Raw genomic sequence first — 17,150 nt, 5'->3', positions numbered from 1 at the left:
TCTCCCCGTGTCTGCGTGGGTTTCCTCCGGGTGCTCCGGTTTCCTCCCCCATTCCAAAGACGTACGGGTTCGGAAGTTGTGGGCATGCTGTGTTGGTGCCAGAAGTGTGGCGACACTTGCGGGCTGCCCCCAGAACACTCTACGCAAAAGATGCATTTCACTGTGTGTTTCAATGTACATGTGACTAATAAAGATATCTTATCTTATCTAACGTTATGACATAACTATTCTATGCCCCAACCATGCCGTATGCCTTCTTCACCACCTTATCTAACTGTGTTGCAACTTTCTGGAACTGTGACTTGAACCCCAGGGCCCCTCTGTTCATCAATATTCCTTCATGCCGCACCCCTACATGACTTACCCAAAATGTGTATCGGGATGAAATTCCATCTGCCAATGCTCCTGATGTGGCCTCCTCTACATCAGCGAGACAAGCGCATACTGGGCGACCGGTTTGCAGAGAACGTGTGCTTGATCCGCAATGGCCATCCCGAGCTCCCAGTTGCATGCCATTTCAATCCCCTTTCCCATTCCCCACACCGAACTGTCTGTCCTCGACCTTCTCCATATTACGTGCAGCTAGCAACTTCTGAGTTCTCATTAATTCGTTCAAAACCTGCCTGTAGTTTTTCTTCTCTTTCGCTGCTCCATGCCACAGCCTTGACATTAAGCCTGAAACTGATCAGGAGCTGCAGATGGAAAGTTTTTAATTCAGTGGCAGTTCATTGGCTTAACAGCAGCATTCAGCATGAGAGAGAGCCCTGATTGCATGTACTACTGTATTTTGAGATTAATGTGCGTTTATTTTAACAGTAATTTTATTGGTGCCTTTGTTAACGAGTCCTTTGATAACTGGGCTCCATAATTAACGGCACAGACTCTCGGGTCTCTGCTGCCCCTGTAATTGTTAACATATTGTATACTTTTCAAACAACTGCGCTACTGTTAGCATCGAGGACGCTCTCTGATTACAACCCTGGCCTCGCCTGTGTTATTCTTGATCCAGGGAACCTGAAGAGTTTAAAAGTTTGGAAATATAAATAAAATTAACAACTCCATGCTCAATTTCCTGAAGTCGGGTTGGTTGAGAAACGGTTAGAACAATGCCCCATACATCCCATGTCTCATTAAACTCCTATGTCTTCGTTACCAGCCTTCCTCCTCTCACTCACACTACTCCTGCCTCCCCCACACAGGTACCTCTCTCTCTGACACACACGTCACACCATTCTCACTTGCACACCACACAAATAGTCATTCACACACACACACTCAGACACACACACTCTCTGACTCTATCTCACACACACTTCCATTTCCTCATTTATGCAGTCATACATACTCTTGACATACAAGAGTATGTACTTATACATTCATACATTCTCACTGACTCTTGTGCATGCATATTTACACACACACACACACTTACACACACGCAAACACATTCAGACACACACACACACACACACCACACTCTCTGACTCTATCTCACACACACTTCCATTTCCTCATTTATGCAGTCATACATACTCTTGGACATACAAGAGTATGTACTTATACATTCATACATTCTCACTGACTCTTGTGCATGCATAATTTACACACACACACACTTACACACACACGCACTACACACACACACTTACACACACACACGCACACACACACGCACACACACACCCTCTACACACACACACACTCACCACACCACCCTTACACACACACACGCACACACACACACCCTTACACACACACGCGCACACACACTTACACACGCGCACACACACACACACTTACACACACACACACTTACACACACACACACACTCACACACACACCCTTACACACACACGCGCACACACACACACACTTACACACACACACGCCGCGCGCGCGCGACACACCACACACACAACACGCTCAGTCAAGACCTACACTCAATGATTCAGGAACACCTTCTTCCCCTCCACCATCAGATTTCTGAACGGTCCACGACCCATGAACACTACCTTCGTTAAACCCAAAAGTGTTACCTTTTGCAGTATTTATTTATTCTGTAATTTATAGTAATTTTCTGTCTTGCACCGTGCTGCTGCCACAAAACAACACGTTTCACGTCATATAAAAGTCAGTGATAATAAACCTGATTCTATTTCATCCTTTCTGTCCCGTTCTCTCAATAAAAGGATCCTTACATGAGAAGTGCCGACTCTTCATTCTCCCCTCTCTGTGAGCAAACACCAGGACCCCAGCTCTTTTAGTGGGTCTTGACATATAAATCCAGAAACCCACTCGTGCTGAGATTCCAAGCCAAAACTGCACTGTACCAGCCACTGTATCTATAATATTACACGGGACTCGACCAGGCTTTTGTTGAAGTAAATGTGCCAACTTGTGCAGAGACCGATTCTGCAACACTAGAGTGTGGATTCTTCAAGCAATTCTTTGCAAGTTTGAGGGTGAATCTTAATAAAGCAGTGCCAAGCAAGTGGTGGTTATTTATAGAAAGATCATGCACTTTTGAACTGTTGAAAGGCACACAGCAGCCTCAACACTACATCTCTGTTGATATTAATGGCTGACACTTACTGCCTGGTTGGATTGCCTGACTGTTTACAATTGGTAACTGGCATCTGAGTGTGTTTGGTAATATTGTGCTCTGGTTCAAAATGACCTTATCTGACACCAGGTGATTTGAGGTGATTGGGAGATGGGATGATGAGATCATAGATTGTTGAGGAAGGAGAATTTTGGTTTAAAAACCTTCGGATATCTGAAATTAAAACAAGAAAATGCTGAAAATGTCAGGCAGCATCTGTGGAGAGCAAAAAAGTTGTGTTTCAGGCACGGTAGAGAGGCAGGCACGGTAGTGTAGTGGTTAGCATAACGCTATTACAGCACCAGCAACCTGGGTTCAATTCCGGCCGCTGTCTGTAAGGAGTTTGTACGTTCTCCCCGTGTCTGAGTGGGTTTCCTCCGGGTGTCCTGGTTTCCTCCCACATTCCAAAGACGGACAGATTAGGAAGTTGTGGGCATGCTATATTGGTGCCAGAAGCGTGGCGACACTTGTGGGCTGCCCCCCCAGAACGGTCAACACAAAAGATGCATTTCACTGTGTGTTTCGATGTACATGTGACTAATAAAGAAATCTTATGAATGACCTTATATAGAATTGCCAATTTCTAATATAGATTGGTTACCTGAAATTGTTGAACTCATGGTTGAGTTCTGAACAACTTCACCTTTAACTCCATTTGCTTTTTCCAAATCCATGGTAGAATTATACAAACCTGGGTACCAGCTGTGCCTTCCTCTTTGTGTTGTGGAGTCACAGAGTCATACAGCACAGAAACAGGCTCTTTGTGTGCCCATGCTACATGTTGTAGCTACCTAAACCCTGTGGTATTGGTATTGGTATTGGTTTATTATTGTCACTTGTACCGAGGTACAGTGAAAAACTTGTCTTACAAACCAATCGTACAGGTCAATTCATTACACAGTACAGTTACATTGAGTTAGTACAGAGTCATTGATGTAGTACAGGTAAAAACAATAACAGTACAGAGTAAGTGTCACAGCTACAGAGAAAGTGCAGTGCAATAAGGTGCAAGGTCACAAGAAAGTAGATCATGAGGTCATAGTCCATCTCATCCTATAAGGGAACCATTCAATAGTCTTATCGCAGTGGGGTAGAAGCTGTCCTTAAGTCTGGTGGTACGTGCCCTCAGGCTCCTGTATCTTCTACCCAATGGAAGAGGAGAGAAGAGAGAATGACCCGGGTGGGTGGGGTCTTTGATTATGCTGGCTGCTATACCAAGACAACGAGAGGTAAAGACAGAGTCCATGGAGGGGAGGCTGGTGTCCATGATGCGCTGGGCTGTGTCCACAACTCTCTGCAGTTTCTTGTGGTCCTGAGCAGAGCAGTTGCCGTACCAAGCCATGATGCATCCAGATAGGATGCTTTCTACGGTGCATTGGTAATATTACCTCCCATCCTGCTCTCAGTTTCATACGATTCAACTCTTGTCTCTTCTCTTCCCCCTCTGTCTCCAGCTTTGGGATAAATTAGCAGCCACAGACTTTACAAGGCCACAGACTTTTTTAACTAACTTGAGGACACCTCCTCCCATCCTGCCTCCTGTAAGGACTTTATTCTCTTCTCCCAGTTTCCCTGACTCCATTGTATCTGTTGTTATTTATTCCAGAATCAGAATCAGGTTTATTATCACTGACATATGATGTGAAAATTGTTGTTTTGTGGCAGCAGTACAGTGCAAGACGTAAAATCTTTAAATTGCAAAAATGAATACATAGTGCAAAAAAAAAGGAATAACGAGGCAGTGTTCATGGGTTCATGGACTGTTCTGAAATCTGATGGTGGAGGGGAAGAAGCTGTTCCTGAATCGTTGAGTGTGGGTCTTCAGGCTCTTGTACTCCTCCGCGATGGTAGTAACGAGAAGAGGGTGTGTCCCGGAGGGTGAGGGTTCTTAATGATAGATGCCGCTTTCTTGAGGTACCGGCATCTTGAAGATGTCCTTGATGGTGGGGAAGGTTGTGCCCGTGATGGAGCTGGCTGAGTCTACAACCCTCTGCAGCCTCTTGCAATCCTGTGCATTGGAGCCTCTGTACCAGTCAGGATGCATTCAGGATTCCAACTTTCACACCAGAACTTGCAAGATGTCTTCCTCAATCATGTTTCCCTTTCAAGCATAATTGATGTGGCTCTCAACTGCTCTCTTTCCTGCACTTTTGCTCTCAGTCCATCTCTCACCAGAATGAGAATAGGAGTCCCCTTGTCCTTACCTTGCACCCCACCATTCTGCACATCCAATAGGTCATCCAGTGTAATCACTTCCATCCCCAACATGATGCCTTCACCAGATACATCTTCCCCTCCCCTCCACTTTGAGAATTCTGAAGGAACCAGTTATAGAACATGGAACATACAACATAGCAGCACAGTGCAGGCCCTTCGGCCCACGATGTTGTGCCGACATTTTATCCTGCTCTAAGATCGACCTAACCCTTCCCTCCCACATAGCCCTCCACTTCTCTATCATTCATGCTATCTAAGAGTCTCTTAAATGTCCCAAATGTATCTGCCTCACCACCTCTACCGGCAGTGCGTTCCACGCACCCACCCCTCTCTGAGTAAAAAAACTTACCCCTGACATCCCCCTTATACCTTCCTCCAATCACCTTAAAATTATGTCCCCTTGTGTTAGCCATTGTCACCCTGGGAAAAAGTCTCTGACTGTCCACTCGATCTATGCCTCTTATCATCTTGTACACCTCTATCAAGCCACCTCTCATCCTCCTTCTCTCCAAAGAGAAAAGCCCGAGCTCACTCAACTTATCCTCATGTTCTCCAATCCAGGCAGCATCCTGGTAAATCTCCTCTGCACCCTCTCTAAAGTCTCCACATCCTTCCTATAATCCATTCCCTCAGTGCTTTGTCCTTCCAGCAATAAACAATCTGCTGGAGGAACTCAGCAGATCAAGCAGCATCTGTAGGGGAGGGAAAGGAATTGTCGACATTTTGGGTGGAAACCCTGCACCAGGACTGAGAGTGGAGAGGGGGAGATGGCCAGTATAAAGGGGAGTGGTGAGAAGGGAGTGCAAAATGATTGGTGGACTGAGGAGGGATGTAAGATGACAGGGAGATTGCCACAGGTAGGAGAGGAGAGCGGGGGTGGAGTTGGAAGACTGTGGAACCTTGTCAAATGATTTACTGAACTTTTCTGTGCCCTCTTTTTTTCACCCGATTCCCTTCGAGCCCAAACAAAATAAGAGCCTATAATACTGAGAATCCATAGCCCAGTGGGTGAGATAGGGAGAGCTGAACGACCTGAACGGGGAGAGAGGTGAAGTGGCAGAGCCAAGCAAGTGGACAGGAAGAAGGAATGCAAAAGAATGAGCAAAAGAGAGTGGTAATGGCCGCGATGCTAACACGGCAGACAAAATGCTGACATGAAGGATTTTGGATTAATCAGGCTGGCAGACATTAGGAGAGTCTGGAAAGAAAGAGCAGGGAGGGGTTGATATGAAACAGTCCAAACATCAACTCTTGAGGGCCAGGAGGTTGTGGGTGGATCAAGTCCACTTAGGAGCACCACAATTGAAGAAATATTATGAAGTTCTATTCCTTGAAATTCCATTCAGTAGTAGTCGGAATTAGGAAGCCACAGCTTTGAGGATTTCCAGATGTTCGAAGATGAAAAGTTGAGCACATTTTTTTGGGGATTAAAGCAAAACTACGGAGTTGATACTCTGATGATGCTGGAATTGTAGCTTGTGTAATTGAGCAAGGACCTTAATTCAAGCAACACCAGCTCTTGAGATCTCCCTTCAGTAGGTGCTGAAGCACTTATGACGTGGAGAGTTGTAAATCGTCTGTACCATTACGAAGTAGTGCCAGGTTCAATTACTGCCGTGGTACTTGCAGAGACAAGGCTGGGATTTCTTTCAGATATGTTTAGCCCCTGCACCATTGAAGTACAGGGCTAACTACCCAAATGGCTGCTTTTTGTGCGTGGGCCTCTGAATGTGAGTGTTGGTCAGCTCATGGTCATAGCGCACAGAAATCGACCATAAGACCATGAGATATAGGAGCAGAATTAGGCCATTCGGCCCATCAACGTCTCCTCACCATTCATTCATGGATGATTTTTTTAACCCATTCTCCTGCCTTCTCCCCGTAACCCTTAAACCCCCTTACCAATCAATCTCTGTCTTAAATACACCCTCCACGGCCGTCTGTGGCAATGAATTCCACAGATTCACCACCCTCTGCCTGAAGAAATTCCTCCTCATCTCAGTTCTAAAGGGACGTCCCTTTATTCTGAGGCTGTTCCCTCGGATCCTGGACCCTCCTAGTAATGGAAACATCCTCTCCACGTCCACTCTGTCAGGTCTTTCAATATTCCATTGGTTTCATTGAGATCCTCCCCTCATCCTTCTGAACTCCCATCGAGTACAGGCCCAGAGACATCAAATGCACATCATACGATAAGCTTTTCATTCCTGGGATTATTCTAGTGAACCTCCTCTGTACCCCCTCCTTCAGCGCATTTTGTCCATGCAAGTAGCCATCTATATTAATCCCATTTACCAGCATGGGCCATTGCCTTTGCTTTTTCAACTTGACTGCTGAACATTTCCTAAATGTTGTGAGACTCTCTGCCTCCACAGCCCCCTTAGGCATTACGTTCCAGATTCCGACCACCCTCTGGGTGTAAAAATTTGCCCTAAACCTATGCCCTCTGATCTTAGACATGAAAAGGTTTTGTACCATCTGCCTGTCGTCATTTAGAAACCTCTGTCAGGCACCCCCTCAGCCTTCTCCGCTCCAGGGAAAACAATCCCAGTTTATGCAGTCTCTCCTCATAGCTGAGACACTACATCCCAGGAAAGATCCAAGTGAAATGGAGACACAAGAGACTGCAGGTGCTGGAATCTGGAGCAACACACAAGATGCTGGAGGACTGAGCAGCATCTGTGGAGGGAAATGCCTCTCACCCCCTCACCTGGATCCACCTATCACCTGCCAGCTCTTTCTCTGCCTCTTTCCTCCACCTTTTTATACTGGGTACCTCTCCGATTGTCCATTTCCTTCCACAGATGCTGCCTTACCCGCTGAGCTCCTCCAGCATCTTGTTTGTTGTTGACATCCTTGTGAATCTCCTCTGCACCCTGCTCTGTGTTTGATGAGGAAAAGCATCAAAGCTGAGCCTGATCATGGCCTTGCATTTTCCGTTTTCTCTCCGTCACCCGTGTTTCCATTCCCTTACACAAGTCTATGTTCATCTGCACTCTGGGAAGCATTCTGACTGGTTGCATCACCGCCTGGTATGGAAGCTCCAATGCGCAGGATTGCAAGAGGCTGCAGAGGGTTGTAGACTCAGCCAGCTCCGTCGTGGGCACAACCCTCCCCACCATAGGGGACATCTTCAAGAGGCGGTGCCTCAAGAAGGCGGCATCCATCACTAAGGACCCTCACCATCTGAGACATGCCCTCTTCTCGTTACTACGATCAGGGAGGAGGTACAGGACCCTGAAGATCCACACAATGATTTGGGAACAGCTTCTTCCCCTCCGCCATCAGATTTCTGAATGGTCCATGAACCCATGAACATTGTCTCATTATTCCTTTGTTTTGCACTATTTATTTATTTTGTAATTTATGGTAATTTTTATGTCTTTGCACTGTACTGTTACCACAAAACAACATATTTCATGTCATATAAGTCAGTGATAATAAACCTGATTCTGATTCTGGTTCTGATTCTGACATAAACAACCTCATCTCAGCTTGGTTCAGGCAACCATATAGAAAGCAGTGTCGATGGAAACACTACACCAGAAAGAAGTGTCAATGCATTAAGGGAACAGGCAAAACTGAAGCAAATTCATTTCCATGTAGGGAAATGTCAAGTCAGTTACCGTGGAACATAACAGGGTAAGACAATGTCCTTTATAAATGGTTTAAAGCAGGAGCAGTCGAGGTCCACAGTGGCTGAAGGTCATTTATATACATAGATCCATAAAGTCAAAGTTGACTTTGTTGTCATCTACACAAGTCCATGTGTGCACAGGTGCAATGAAAAACTTATCTGCAGCAGCATCACAGGCACACAGCATCAGATAAGCAGTATTCACAAGAAAAACATAAATAAAACACAATTTTTACAAGAAAGAACATAATTAGAACAAATAAAAACACAAGATTGCAAGATCACAAGACAAGGGAGCAGAAGTAGGCCATTTGGCCCATCGAGTCTGCTCCAAGGAAAAGGGAACAAATTTGGACAACAAAGTCCATTTTGGTGCAAGGTGGTCATAGTGTTGCTATACTGAGGTAATGATTGGGGTTGTGTGATTAGTTCAGAGCAGAATAGTTGAAGGGAAGTAGCTGTTGTTGAACGTAGTGCTGTGGGACTTCTTGAGGCAGCTCCATAAAACATCATGGATAGGTTTGGAAGGTATTCAGATATGCTGATGGGATCTCAAAGTGGATGTGCATGTCCTATGTATGTGGGCTTGCCCGGTATCCAAAAGGGTAGCCTAATCAGTCTTGTTATTATCACTGGCAGCCACCATTGTGGGGGTCCACGCTGCAGGGGAAAAATGAAGAAGCTGTATTAACGTCCCACCACTGTGTGTCCTCAGGATGTCCCACTTGCCATCCATTCCCTGAATTTCTCCCCAGAAGGTAGCCTGCGATCATTTACTCAATACCACAAGCTTTGGGCCATAAGGGTCAGGAGGCTTTGAAAGGAACGCAGTGTGGATCAACCAGGATGATTCTTGTCCTTCAAGGGTTAAATTATAAGGGGAATGCAGAAACTAGAATTACATTTCCAGGAATAGAACAGAAAATGCTGGAAATACTCAGTAGGAAAGAGAAGCAACGTTAACATTTCAGGTCAATGACTTCATCAGAATGTATATTTCCTGAAATTTAGTACATTGTGGGGTGATTTGATTGAGGTTTTCAAGCTATTAAGGTGAAATAATGAGTAGAAGGAAGAATCTGGGTCTAGGGAGCAGCAGGGAGTGAAAGTAATTTTTCTACATACAAAGAGAGCTAGAAGCTTGAAACTCTCTTTCACAAACGGCAATTGGTGCATGGTTAATTAATTATTTTAGCTGTGCCTGATAGAATTTTGTGAAGTAATAATGTATAAAATCATGAGGGGCATAGATAGGGTGAGTACGCACAGTCTTTTTCCCAGGGTTGGGGAATCAAGAACTAGAGGGCATAGGTTTAAGATGAGAGGGGAGAGATTTAATAGGAATTTGAGGGACAACTTTTACACCCAGAGGGTGGTCAGTATATGGAATGAGCTGCCAGAAGAATTAAGATATTTATTTGTTAGTCACATGTACATCGAAACACACGGTGAAATGCGTCTTTTTGCGTTCCTGAGAATGTGCTGGGGGCAGCCTGCAAGTGTCGCCACTCTTCTGGCGCCAACATAGCATGCCCACAGCTCCTAACCTGTACATCTTTGGAATGTGGGAGGAAACCGGAGCACCCGGAGGAAACCCACTCAGACACACGGGGAAAATGTACAACCTCTTTACAGACAGCGGCAGGAATTGAATTACATGTGGTTGTGGTAGGTACATTAACATTTAAAAGGTATTTGGACAGGTACATGGATAGGAAAGATTTTGAGGGTTATGGGCTAGATGCGGGCAAATGGGACGAGCTTAGATGGGAGTCTTGGTCAGCTGAAGGGCCCATTTCCATGCTGTATGACTCTATGATTTTGTGTTTCTGTGAAGGTGCATACAGAGGATTAGGTCAGAGATTGGCTGTGATATCAAACTGTGGTAGAGGCTCACGAGGCTAAATCAACCTACCCCTGTTCCTGCATCCCACTCCACCATAACCACCGCACCTAGATTGATACTTAAGCACAGTACTGAAGCGGTGCTACATTGTGAGAGGTGAGGTAAGGTAGTCACTGTACATTATAAAACTAGAAAATGCTGGAAACACTCAGCAGGTCAGGCAGCTCCTGTGGAGAGGGAAATGGTTAACAATTCAAAACCAAGACTCTTCCTCAGGATATTCTAATGAAGGTTCCTTGAAACATTAACTCTGTTTCTCTTTCCACAGTGAGTGCTTCAAACATTTTCTATTTTTACTTCAAGTTTCCAGCATCCGCAGTCTTGTTTTCCGATTTTCAACCACTTTATTTTACCAGGAGAAATCCTGGTTAAGTCTGCGTGGTTGATTGCTGGTTCAACAATACTTGAAGAATTACATTCCTCTCAAGTTATCCCAGCAGAAAACAGATTAATGTGGAGATTGTGTTCCACTCTATTCAGGAAGTGGGCAAAGCTAATGAAACCACATGTATTACCCAACCCTTGTGTAATTGAACCTGGGCCAAGTTCTGGGGAGTAATTCATTGAACAGAAGACATTTGGGACGTCCTGAGGATACACAGTGGTGGGACGTTAATACGGGTTCTTCCTTGCTCCCCTACAGGGTGGATCCCACTGTGATGACTGCCAGTGATCAGACAACCAAATGACACTGACTGATCAGGCTCCCCCTGTGAAAACTGGGCAAGCCCATATACAGAGGGCACTCATCATATGGGGAGGAGTCTGCATTGGTTTTGTGCAGGGGAGATCACGTCTCACAAATCTGATTGAGTTTTTTGAAGAGGTATCTGAGAAAATTGATGAAGGTAGCAAGATAGATGTGGTTTACATGCAGTAAGGCTTTTGTCAAGGTCCTGCATGGTAGGCTTGGTAAATTGGTTTACTATTGTCACAGGGACCGAGGTTGAGTGGAAAACTTTGTTTTGCATGCCATCCATACAGATCATTTCATCACATCAGTGCATTGAGGTAGTACAAGGGAAACAATAACAGAATGCAGAATAAAGTGTTACAGCTACAAGGAAAGTGCAATGCAGGCAGACAATAAGGCGCAAGGTCATGACGAAGTAGATTGTGAGGTCAAAAGGTATTGGAATTGGAGTTGGTTTATTATTGTCACTTGTACCAAGGTACAGTGAAAAACTTGTCTTGCATACCGATCGTACAGATCAATTCATTACACAGTGCATTGAGGTAGTCCATCTTATCGTAGTAGGGGACCGTCAATAGTCTTATAACAGCGCGATTGAAGCTGTCCTTGAGCATGGTGATAATGCGCTTTCAGTCTTTTGTATCCTATCTAGAAGGTTAAAGCACAAAGGATCCAAGGATCGAAAATTGGCTTGGTGATAGGAGGCAGAGGGTTGTGATAGATGGGTGTTTTCCTGACTGGAGGTTTGTAACAAGTGTTGTACCACAGGGATTGGTGCTGGGACCTTTGTTGTCTGATCGGTGCTATATTCATCATGGCTCCAACGTGTACTTTTGCTTTTACTCTGGAACGGCTGCCTGTTTCTTGTAGCTTTCCTCCATTTCGTTCTCATTTCCAAGCAGCGATGGTGAGTGTTATCGGGGTATCACTTCATGGAAAGTCAGCCGTCCTGACCAGGTTCCTGTCCATAACCAGAGAATTTGTGCTTCTCTGGCAAGAGTTACTGGAAACCAGAACCCTTGCAGGATTCAGCTGGCTAAATGCAGAGGCCAAGCAATGGCAATTGTTGAACAGCACAGCTTCAGCCTCTTTTTGTCCATTCCCTCCCTGAGCTTGCCCATTCCAAACCCTTCCTCGGTCCCGCGATCCTCTAAAATTTTATCCAGATCTTTTCAAGCGTAATAATTGATAGATAATAGGTCTTGCCAGCGATGTAAACATCCTGTGAATACATAAGAAACAAAACTTCATTGTGTGCAATTCTGGTCGTCCCATTTCAGGAAGGATATGGAGGCTTTGGAGAGGGTGCAGAAGAGGTCCACCTGAATGCTGCCTGGATTAGAGAGTATTAGCTATAAGGAGAGGTTGGACAAACTTGGGGTGTTTTCTCTGGAGCATCGGAGGCTGAGGGGAGACCTGATAGAAGTTTATAAGATTATGAGAGGCATAGATAGAGTGGAAAGTCAGAATCTTTTTCTGAGGGTACAAATATCAAATACTAAAGGGCATGCATTTAAGGTGAGAGGGGGAAAGTTTAAAGGAGATGTGCAGGGCGAGTTTTTTTACACAGAGAGAGGTGGGTGCCTGGAACAGGCTGCCAGGGGTGGTGGTGGAAGCAAGTATGATAGAGGCATTTAAGAGGCTGTTAGGTGGACACATGAATATGCAGGGAATGGAGGGATATAGACCATGCGCAAACAGAAGAGATGTAGTTTAACTCAGCATCGTGTTCGGCACAGATATGGTGGGCCGAAGGGCCTGTGCTGTACTGTTCTATGTTTTTATTTGAAAAGAAAGCCTGACGTCCATCTGAAAGTGTAGAGCTCAGAATTGGACTCATAGCACCAGCAAACTTCCACACTTTTGTTTGTGGATCGTCGAAAATGTCTCTGAGGTGACAGTTTTTGTACCATTGTGAGGTCCTGCTGTAATGCCTCATTTTCTTTTTCAGCAGTGCCAGGGAGCATTGGAAACTCAAGAGTAATCTTACGTCAGGTAGACTTAGGCGGGGACTTTCTGCAGCAGAAAATGATCTGCTGGAGGAACTCGGCGGATCAGGCAGCATCTGTGGAGGGAAATGGGCAGTCGATGTTTCGGGTCGAGATCCTTCAGCTGCACTGAAAGATAGAGGGGAGATGGCCGGTATAAAGAGGTGAGGGGGAGGGATGGGGCAAGAGCTGGGAGGTGATAGGTGGATCCAGGTGAGGAGGGATTGATTGGCAGATGGAGTCGGGTGGGGGAGGGAAGGGTGGAGACAGCGACAGAGGCTGGGAGGTGATAGGTGGATCCAGGTGAGGAGGGATTGATTGGCAGATGGAGTCGGGTGGGGGAGGGAAGGGTGGAGACAGCGACAGAGGCTGGGAGGTGATAGGTGGAGGTGACAGAGGGCTGCAGATGGTGGGATCTGATAGGAGAGGAAGGTGGAGAGGAACCAGGGGTGGTGGGCAGATGGGACCAGTGGGGGGACAGGATAAGGGACCCAGTGGGAGAAGTGTAGGGTGATGGGCAGATGGGGTAGGTGGGGAAGGAGGAAAGAAGGAAAGAAGCAGGGTGATGGGGGCTGGGGCGGGGGGGGGGGATAGGTTTGGAAAGAAAGGTGTGTCTGAGAGGACCTGGGTAGATCAGAGGGAGAGAGGAAGGGACAGACGGGGAGCAGGTTACCTGCTGGGAGTTTCTGTACATTGGTTCTGGCTTAAGGAATTGAAGATGATGGCTGATGTGCAACGTAACGCTATTCCAGCGCCAGCGACCTGGGTTTAATTCCGGCCGCTGTCTGTAAGGAGTTTGTACGTTCTCCCCGTGTCTGCGTGAGTTTCCTCCGGGTGCTCCGGTTTCCTCCCACATTCCAAAGATGGACAGGTTAGGGAGTTGTGGGCGTGCTATGTTGGCGCCGGAAGCGTGGCGACACTTGCGGGCTGCCCCCAGAACACTCTACGCAAAAAAAGGTGCATTTCACTGTGTGTTTCGACTAATGTGACTAATAAAGAAATCTTATCTTTATCTTTTTCAGGGCAAAGTGGCTCAGACGGCCTGCATGTCTGCCTGCAAGCACCTCTCCACGTCTCTCCTCCAGCTGCTGCTCGATACCGAGGTCAAACAGATCACCATGGGGGCTTTGAAACAGTTCAACATGGACATTAAAGAGTGTGAGCGTAAGTGGTCAGAGGAGTCTCCCAGCTGATTACCTTTACTCATTCTTAAGATACTCTTAAGCCAGTGTTTCAGCAATAACTTACATTTACTTATATAGCAGAACCTTCAATGCAGTAAGATAAGAGATAAGATAAAACAATAAGATTTCTTTATTAGTCACATGTACATCGAAACACACAGTGAAATGCATCGATTGTGTAGAGTGTTTTGGGGGCAGCCCGCAAGTGTCGCCACGCTTCCGGCACCAATATAGCATGCCCACAACTTCCTAACCCGTATGTCTTTGGAACGTGGGAGGAAACTGGAGCACCGGGAGGAAACCCATGCAGACAGCGGCCGGAATTGAACCCGGGTCGCTGGCTCTGTAAAGCGTTACGCTAACCGCTACACTACCGTGCCTGCCCAAAAGTGCAAGATTTCAGCACCGTGTTTGGTGCAGACGTTGTGGGTTGAAGGCCTGTTCCTGTGCTGTGCTGTTCTATGCTCTCAGATGGGAGTGTTGTCAGAGAAAAGTTGACAAAGCCACCTTGCTGCAACAGGTAATCCTGAAGCCTGGCCAGAGATCTTAAGTGCATCTTGGAATAGTGAGAGAGAAGGGAAGAGGTTGGGAGAAGGAATTGCGGAGGTTTGGGCCTTGAAAGCTAAAGGAGAGGTTTGCCAGAGGTGGGGGTGGGGAGGCGGTCAGTGAAGGAGGCAAGCAAATGAGGCTCTGGAAAGCACATGATTTCAGGAGCTGCATCTCTGCACAAAGGACTTTGAAAATCCAGAATCCACAAGAAGTCATAGAGTAATACAGCACGGAAACAGGCCCTTCGGCCTGACCACAGCATCCTCCCTGCTAGTTCCAGTGTCCCGCGTTTGGTCCATAACCCTCCAAGCCCCTCCCCTCCATGTTTCTATCCTAATGCCTCTTAAATGTTGCAGTTGTACCTGCCTCAACCACATCCTCTGGTAGCTCATTCCAGATACTCACCACCCTCTACACAGAGAAGTTACCTCTCAGTTCTCTTTTAAATCTCTCCTCTCTTATCCTGTATCTGTGCCCTCTAGTTATGGACTCCCCGTCCCTGGGGGAAAAAACTATGACCATCTACTTCATCCATACCCCTCAAGATTTTATAAATTCTATGAGGTCACCTCTCATTCTCCTACGCTCCAAGGAACAAAGATCCAGCATGGCCAACCTCTTCCTATAACTCAGGCAGCATCGATATCAGTCAACTAACACGTCAAATGAAAGTGTCAAAATTGAGATCGATAGATGTTGTCAGGGTAGGATATGGAGCCAGAGCAGGGGCAAGGTGTTAAGAGCACCACAATATCAGTGAATAAAGTGCAGACTGCCCAGGGTTTTGTCCATCTTCACATATACGTCATTAAACAAAGTCCTTAGCTCCCCTCAAAAGTGGACCAAAAAATCCCATGGCACTGTTTGGAGTTCTCCCAGCCCAATCTAATATAGGTAAGATAAGATAAGATAAGATAAGGTTTCTTTATTAGTCACATGTACATTGAAACACACAGTGAAATGCATCTTTTGCGTAGAGTATTCTGGGGGCAGCCCGCAAGTGTCGCCACGCTTTCGGCGCCAACATAGCATGCCCACAACTTCCTGACCTGTACGTCTTTGGAATGTTGGAGGAAACCGGAGCACCCGGAGGAAACCTACACAGTCACAGGGAGAACGTACAAACTCCTTTAAGGCATCAGCGGAAATTGAACCTGGGTCGCTGGTGCTGTAATAGCGTTACGCTAACCGCTACACAAAAGCCAGAGATGTTTATGTGTGAGGAGACTCAGTGTGCACAGATTGGCTGTCGTTACAAACTTGTTATAACAGTAGCCAAGTGCAGAAGTGGTTTACCAGGATGCTGCCTGGATTAAATGGTATGTGCTATATGCAGAGATTGGACAAACTTGGGTTGTTTTATCTGGAGCAGCAGAGGCTGAGGGGGAGACCTAAGAGAAGATTATAAGATTATGAGAGGCACAGAGAGAGTAGACAGCTGGTATCTTTTTTCTAGAGTCAAAATGTCTAATACTAGAGGGCATGCATTTAAGGTGAGAGCCGGTAAGTTCAAAGGAGATTTTCTGGGCAAGTTCTTTGCACAGAGAGTGGTGGGTGCCTGGACTACACTGCCAGGGTTGATGGTGGAGGCAGATACAATAGGGGCGTTTAAGAGGCTGTTCAGGGAATGGAGGGAGATGGACATTGTGTAGGCAGAAGGGATTAGTTTAGTTAGGCATTTAACTAAATTAACTAAACACTACAGCACAGGAACAGGCCCTTTGGCACAACATTGTGGACCAAAGGGTCTGTTCCTGTGCTGTACTGTTCTATCTTCTATGTACTTCAAGATTATTTCATTAGGTGGGTGTTACTTTGAAACGTCCTGAGGCTGTGCAAGGTGCGATGAGTCTTTCTCTCATAAGGACATCAGAAATAGGAGCAGGAGGAGGCCTGTCGAGCCCATTCCGCCATTCAATAAGATCACGGCTAATCTGGCCGTGGACTCAGATCCACCTACCTGCCTTTTCCCCACAAACCTTAATTCCCCAACTATGCAAAAATCAATCTAACTGTGTCTTAAATATATTTAATGAGGTAGCCTCTACTGCTTCCCTGGGCAGAGAATTCCACAGATCCACTACTCTCCAGGAAGAGTAGTTCCTCCTCATCTCTGTCCTAAGTTTACTCCACCAAATCTTGAGGCTATGTCCTCCAGTTCTAGTCTCACCTACCAGTGGAAACAACCTTCCTGCCTCTATCTTATCTATCCCTTTCATAATTTTATATATTTCTATAAGATCCCCTCACATTCTTCTGAATTTCAGTGAGTATAGTCCCAGGCGACTCAATCTCTCCTCATAGGCTAACCCCCTCATATCCGGAATCAATCTGGTGAACCTCCTCTGCACCGCCTCCAAAGCCAGTATATC

General features: G+C 46.0%; 1 protein-coding gene across 3 annotated transcripts in view; it reads left to right on the top strand.

Annotated features, from left to right (window-relative positions):
- Positions 1–17,150, top strand: part of exoc6b (exocyst complex component 6B) — a 742,224-nt gene that overhangs the window by 540,428 nt on the left and 184,646 nt on the right. For all 3 annotated transcript variants that reach the window (XM_052038528.1, XM_052038519.1, XM_052038535.1), the window contains one exon: positions 14,068–14,209. In XM_052038528.1, the coding sequence (XP_051894488.1) occupies positions 14,068–14,209 (142 nt within the window). The remainder of the gene's footprint in view (positions 1–14,067; positions 14,210–17,150) is intronic.

Source organism: Pristis pectinata, chromosome 2 (assembly GCF_009764475.1).
Source record: "Pristis pectinata isolate sPriPec2 chromosome 2, sPriPec2.1.pri, whole genome shotgun sequence".
NCBI classification, from domain to species: domain Eukaryota; kingdom Metazoa; phylum Chordata; class Chondrichthyes; order Rhinopristiformes; family Pristidae; genus Pristis; species Pristis pectinata.
This window is presented reverse-complemented; position numbering and strand designations above follow the sequence as displayed.